This window comes from Danio aesculapii, chromosome 1 (assembly GCF_903798145.1).
Source record: "Danio aesculapii chromosome 1, fDanAes4.1, whole genome shotgun sequence".
Classification (NCBI taxonomy): Eukaryota; Metazoa; Chordata; class Actinopteri; order Cypriniformes; family Danionidae; genus Danio; species Danio aesculapii.
This window is the reverse complement of record NC_079435.1, coordinates 60,137,651-60,144,331: the sequence shown is the minus strand read 5'-3', so window position 1 is coordinate 60,144,331 and position 6,681 is coordinate 60,137,651. Positions and strand designations below refer to the sequence as shown.

General features: G+C 36.3%; 1 protein-coding gene across 1 annotated transcript; it reads right to left on the bottom strand.

Annotated features, from left to right (window-relative positions):
- Window positions 1-654: 654 nt before the first annotated feature.
- LOC130220681 (2-oxoglutarate receptor 1-like) lies at window positions 655-6,234 on the bottom strand. The gene is made up of 2 exons (XM_056452906.1): window positions 6,157-6,234; window positions 655-2,998 (listed from the first exon to the last, which is right to left on the bottom strand). Exon 2 carries the CDS (start codon window positions 2,988-2,990, stop codon window positions 2,001-2,003), a length of 990 nt encoding a protein of 329 aa, XP_056308881.1. The 5' UTR covers window positions 2,991-2,998; window positions 6,157-6,234; the 3' UTR covers window positions 655-2,000.
- Window positions 6,235-6,681: the final 447 nt, after the last annotated feature.

The following is a 6,681-nucleotide window of genomic DNA, read 5'->3' as shown; positions in this document are numbered from 1 at the left end:
ACCGAACTAAACTAAACTTTGAAAACTGGACTGACTCAGTTTACATTTACTAGAGCTACTATCTTAAGCTGCTTTGACACAATCTACATTGTGAAAGCGCTAGAGAAATAAAGAAGATAATATAAATTCATGGTTGATTTTATTGTTGATTAAGATACTTTGTGAATACGGGCCCTGATAGTAAAGATGATGTTTTTAACAATTTAGCTTCCAAAAATAAACACCCGTAGCGGTTTAGCGGTGGATTCACATTTCCTCTTCCTTTACTGTCAAACAATGAATCTAATCAAGGAAGACGATGTCGTAGGAATCTCTTATTTAAGAGTCTGACTAATCTGATGAACCAGTTACTCCATCCAGACTCTTCAGGAATGTTATATAAAACGAAACCCTCTCGGTTGAGCAACTCAATGAGCTAAAATAGCAACAAATGACAATCAGCCTGTCTGGTGGAAAATTTGACGCAGTCAATTGAAGATGCTATTCAAACACAAAGTTTTGGTATTTTATTAGCTATCAGTGTTTTGAATACTATACGCACCGAAAAAGCAATGCAAATTAAATGACACATCACTATCTCTCTTAAGGCATGATATATGAAGGCATCAAAACAAACATACAGCATCCACAAGCAGAAATGACCATAGCTGCACATTAAAAGAGCAATGCAGTGTTTTATTTACAGAGAGGGTGTCTTTGCATATTTGTGTGCATCAGATCCATTGTGGCGCCGTAAGCTATTAACATCATGACCAGACAGTTGCTTTACAGATCGTGCACATTTACATTCATGCATTTTATGCAAAGGGACATTCAGCGTGTGTGCGTTTCTTTCCTTCATGCATTAACTGGAATTGCAAGCTAGCACCATGCTTTTGAGCTACAACTTAACACATTATTTCTCAAGGCACTTGAGGATGTAAACCTGTTATTAGTACTGTAAAGAGTTATTTGATCTTCTGATTTAACTTGCATATCATGCAATTTTAGAAGAGAAACTAGTGCAATGTTAGAGAGAATGTATTTTAGGTAATGTTCACAACTGTATTTTATTTATTTTTTTCACTTAGTGCATAAGTAAACCCAGTATCACTTTATTTTGATGCTTCCTTTAATGAATTTTGTTGAATTTAAGTTACATTGTATATACATGCCAACTAACTATCAATAGATTATAAGTAGACTGTTTGGGTTGGGGTTAGAGTTGGTTGACATGTACATGCAAAGCTTCTTATAGCCAGTCAAATGTCTGTTGAAGGAGCAGTATTAGCAGATATTAAGCAGACAGTCTACTAATACTCAAATGAGAAGTGGCATGTAGTTGCAAAGCAAATCTTAGTCAACAAAATGTGCAATAGAGACCATCAAAATAAAATAAAACCCATTATTGTGCGTAAAGTTGACATTTCAGTTGTTCATGCTTGATTGCAATGGTAGTAAAATGTACAGTAATAAAAAGGGAATTTGATATTCACAAGTGATATTATTTACATAGCTTATTAAATGGAAATAAAGTGTCTTCTTTCAAATAACCTTTGTGCAAATAAATCATGAATGAATTCAGCATAACAGATATGCTTGTTTGAAAAAGAAAGCACATATTATTCTGACTTGTACTGCTAATATTAAACTTCTTCCTGACAAAAGAGCGAAACCTATTATACAGTAGTGGTTTGGAAGATTTGCAAAGTATTAAGATGACTATAAAAAGAGTTAAACAGTATAAGTAAAGCCCTTGGCATTGAATGATTCATGTTTTAAATATGGAAAATATTTTACACTTAATGATAAAATATAGTAGCTTGTTTCTTACAGCAGATACAAAGTCAATCTCGGCCTGGATTGTGTCATTAGTGCGTAATTAATGTCCAAAAATGTCCAGTTTTATGTGTCGTATATCCTTCATATTTTATCAATTCACAGTGTCTTTGACTATTACGCTACATTAGTGAGCCAAAGTCAATCTCAGCTGCTCTTCTCGCTTCTAATGGTGGGATGCGTTAGCTGATCACCGCCAGTTGAACAAGCCTTTCATTGCTCGACTTGAACTTGTCACATTTGAAGAGCTCCACAAAGGCCTGTTTAAAGCTATCGCCTGAGAGCGTGTAGAGCGGCAGGTTGAAGATAATGTTGAGCACCGCGATGGGTCTGGAGATGATGTAGGCTGCATGAACGCCATGATCCAGCATACAGTCTGTCCCGGGCGTGAGCCTTGTGTAGATTCTAAATGCTCGCAGCACATGAAACGGAAGAAAACAAACCGCAAAACACGTCAAAATCAGTACAATGATTCTTCTTGCTCGCACCCGTTTTTTGCACCCCATATGAGGACCCTCCTTTAACTTTTCAATGATGCGCCAATAGCAAACACAAATCACCACTAAAGGAACTAAATAGCCAAGTACAGTTAACACCCAACTATACGGCCAAATCTTTTGTGCATCGTTGCTCGCAAAATCCAAACAGTATGTTTTGTTATGGAGCTCCATCGTGTCAAACAGATTAAAAATGGGACTCAGTTCAGCCACCGTAATGATCCAAACCAACACACAAGATACAACGCCCCAGCGTTTGCGCCTAATCTTATGTGTGTGCTGCGGATGCACGATTGCTACATAACGAAAAATGGAGAAGCATGTGAGGAAAAGGATGCTGCCGTACAGGTTGAAGTGGAAGATGAAGCGGGCGAATCGACACATGATGATTCCCAGAGTCCACGAGTCATTCAGCACATAGTAATACACTAAAAATGGCAGCGAGATCATGAAGAGGAGATCTGTGAAGACCAGGCTCACCATGATGATGGTGCTGCTCTTCCAGGGTCGAACCTTGACCACATACACCAGAAGAGCTGTGAGGTTTCCAATCACGCCCACTATGAAGATGGCACCGTACATGGCTGGCAGATAGTAGCGCTTCATCTTGTTGTCCACATCGGTGCAGTTGTCACTCGATGTGTTGGACATGTCATAGTAAGGGTTGCCAGACATGATTGTACCTGGAGAAAAGGAGAGGAGGAGATGAAATGTTAAAGTTAGTCTGAAATGACTTGATGTTTTCAGATAAATGGAGAGATAAAGTAGTTCCAGGAGGTTGAGGCGCATTACAGCTCCATATTACCACGCTGAATGATTTATGAATGATTTTAAGATGAGTTATTTCCCAGCTGGGTGACCCAGTGGCGCAGTAGGTAGTGCTGTTGCCTTATAGCAAGAAGGTCACTGGTTTGAGCCTCGGCTGGGTCAGTTGGCATTTCTGTGTGGAGTTTGCATGTTCTCCCTGTGTTCGCGTGGGTTTCCTCCGGGTGCTTCGGTTTCCCCTACAGTCCAAAGACATGTGCTATAGGGGAATTGGGAAGGCTAAATTGTCCGTAGTGTATGTGTGTGAATGAGTGTGTATGGATGTTTCCCAGAGATGGGTTGCAGCTGGAATGTGCTGAATAAGTTGGCGGTTCATTCCTCTGTGGCGACCCCGGATTAATAAAGGGACTAAGCCGAAAAGAAAATGAATGAATGAATGTATTTCCCAGCTATAACAGTCAAAAATCATATCAAAACACAACTGAAGGCTTAGGATGAGTTGTGAGAGAAGCTAGTCCTACTCACAGAAGCAATGTCTGAAATATAACATTGACTTTAGCTATGTGAACCAATAGTAAATATTGGCAAATCAGTGGCACGTTTGTACAAAACTACCGCTGGTATCAGTGGGGATGGAGATAATGCAGAAACTGCTATTAAATGCATATAAAATACTAACTAAATCAAGTTTCCAATTGCTCTTGGATCATGTTGGTGGCACTGAATGTATTTCAGAAGCTGTTGTTGTTTTCTGCTTGGTCCCAGCGTGAGTTTCTGAGATTATTAAATTCATTCATTAATTTTCCTTTAGCTTAGTGTCTATTTCAGGGGTCGCCACAGTGGAATGAACCACCAACTGTTACAGCATATGTTTTACACGGTGGATGCACTTCCTACCACATCCCAGTACTGGGAAACACCCATGCACACTCATTCACACATACTCATACACTACATTTTGTTGTTATTCCCCTATAGCACATGTGTTTGGACTATGGGGGAAACCTGAGGAACCCTAAGCCAACACGAGGGGAACATGCAAACTGACAACAGTGCTAACAACTGAGCCACTGAGACTATAAAATATGCTGTGATAGTCCTGATTTCACACAAAAGCCCCATAAAAGTTGTTCAAACACTGCCGTCTGCATGCGATCTCTGTTTGAAGAGTGAATTTCAACATTTGGAAATTTCCAAGATGGACCTGTAGCATTAGATGAGGCAGAGGTTTCGTAATAATAATGTTTTACATTGTATTATTTGCAGTAATAATAATAATAGTAAACTGTGCAATAATATATCCACAGTAATATTTAAACAGTGTAATTTGTATAAAATATATTGTTCTAATTTAATATTATAATTAATTGATAATAAACAGGCCCGTAGTTATGGTGGGATCAGGTGGTCCGAAAGAATTTGTCCCATATATGTTCCCATTTGTCCTATTTTCACTGGGATGCCATCATAAAAAGTGAAAATCCATCGAAAACCCATCAAATTAAAATGAATTTAAATACAAGTATTGTTAACCATGAATTTTCAAATGTACTTTTTTTTGTCAAGAGAGGCTGGAAAAACTGTGAAGCTCTAGCTTATTGTTATTATTATTTCATTTATTGTTATATGTTCATCATTATTATTATTTATTTATTGTTATTAAAATGGCCCAATTCTGAGTGGGGAAAGTTGAATGTGCTGGCCAGTTTGTTATTTATAATTTGCCTACTAAACGACAATAGGCTTGTTTTTAATTTAAAACAGATTTTTTTCCTAGTGATATATGATGTAATAAATTAGCATTTTACAAATAAGTCTTTTTTTTTTCTTATTTCTTTATTCTAAATCTAGGAACAATTTTTGGTGCATCAAAAAGTGTGGTTATGATGAGCTTTCAAAAAGCTGATCCAGCTAAAAACAGTGTTTAAAATGTATTTCAATCTCATGATTAAATAGAAAATGGGGTGCATAACTGCAAAAACGTCCACTTTTTGTGAAAAAAGAACCAGCCCTTTCACCAAGCTGGCTACAGACCTGATAGATTAAGTAAAAATGAAGAGTGTATGTATTGTCATTATACATTATATTAAAATTAATAGAGTTGAGGTCAAAGTTATTATTCACCCTCCTGTGATTTTTTTTTTTTTCAATATTTCCCAAATGCTGTTTAACAGGAAATTTTCATAGTATGTCTGATAATATTTTTTCTTCTGGAGAAAGTCTTATTTGTTTTATTTCGGCTGGAATAAAAGCAGTTTTTAATTTTTTAAGGTCAAATTAATTAGTCCCTTTAAGCTATATTTTTATTTGATAGTCTACAGAACAAACCACTGTAATACAATGACTTGCCTAATTACCCTAACTTTACCTTAATTACCCTAGTTAAGCTTTTAAATGTCACTTTAGGCTGCATAGTAGTATCCTGAAGAATATCTAGTCAAATATTATTCACTGTCATCATGGCAAAGATAAAAGAAATCAGTTATTAGAAATGAGTTATTAAAACTAGTATCTGTAAAAATGTATTGAAAAAATCAGCTCTCCGCTAAACAGAAATTGGCAAAAAATACATAATAATTCTGATGTTAACTGTATATTTAATGCTAGAATCAGAAGAGTGAAGCAACATCACTGGTTTTATATTTAATATATAATATAGTCATATTATACTAGACACTTTTAAATGAGATGCCAAAAATGTGTGATCAAGATTATATTTAGGTAAGCTATTTTTACTGACAAATTAAAATGATCACAATAAATAAAAATGTTTTATTTTATTTTAAATTCAATTTGAATTGCTTTTGCTGCCTTAAATGTTTTATTTAACTGTTTAAAATCGTATCTTGGGTTTTTATTCAAGAACATATTAGCCTTTATTTGTATTTTACAGTGGTGCTTTCAAATGCACAAAAATCTTCTGAACATCCATTGATGTTCATCTAACATCAAATCTTATATGCTTTGTAAATGCTTTGTTTAAAAGATTTGTTTACCAGACATTACCAAAAAACCTTGTGTAATATCTAAGCATAAATAATTGAACATTGATAATTCATAAATGCTGAATACTTACTGTACGACAGGTGCTGATGCTCACATGAAATCTCGGAGAAAGTGCGCTGATCACTGAAAAGTTCACCGTCTAAAACACAACACCTGATCCTCCCACTTCAGTTGAAGAGTTCCTGTAAATCTCTATTGATTTGCATGTTTACTGTATTCATTCCAGCAGTAGCCCGTATATGAACACATGCGGGCAGATCGAGCCGGAAGCACACATTTACAGGTGAACCCACACACCTGTGACATCACTCTTGTTATATTTTAAGAAAGTGTGTCACAGACGAGCCCAGGTGAATTCCTGTGCCAACAAAACTAACTTGATCGCTCGTCAAAGATGCCAGAGATATTTGTCAAGTGCCACGTGGGGTTTGCATGTAAGCTCTGAGGGAAAAAAATGATCTGCTGCAATTATTATGAAAAGCTCATACATTACCCATATTTTACAAAATGCTTCAGGCTAATTGGCATAGCTCATCTTAAACATTATGCAATGCTAACAAAGTTATGTGGATGATATAATGCTGTGCGTGCATGC

Excerpts from the sequence above, each read along its gene's own strand:
- LOC130220681 (XM_056452906.1), bottom strand. The coding sequence starts at position 2,990 with ATGTCTGGCAACCCTTACTATGACATGTCCAACACATCGAGTGACAAC.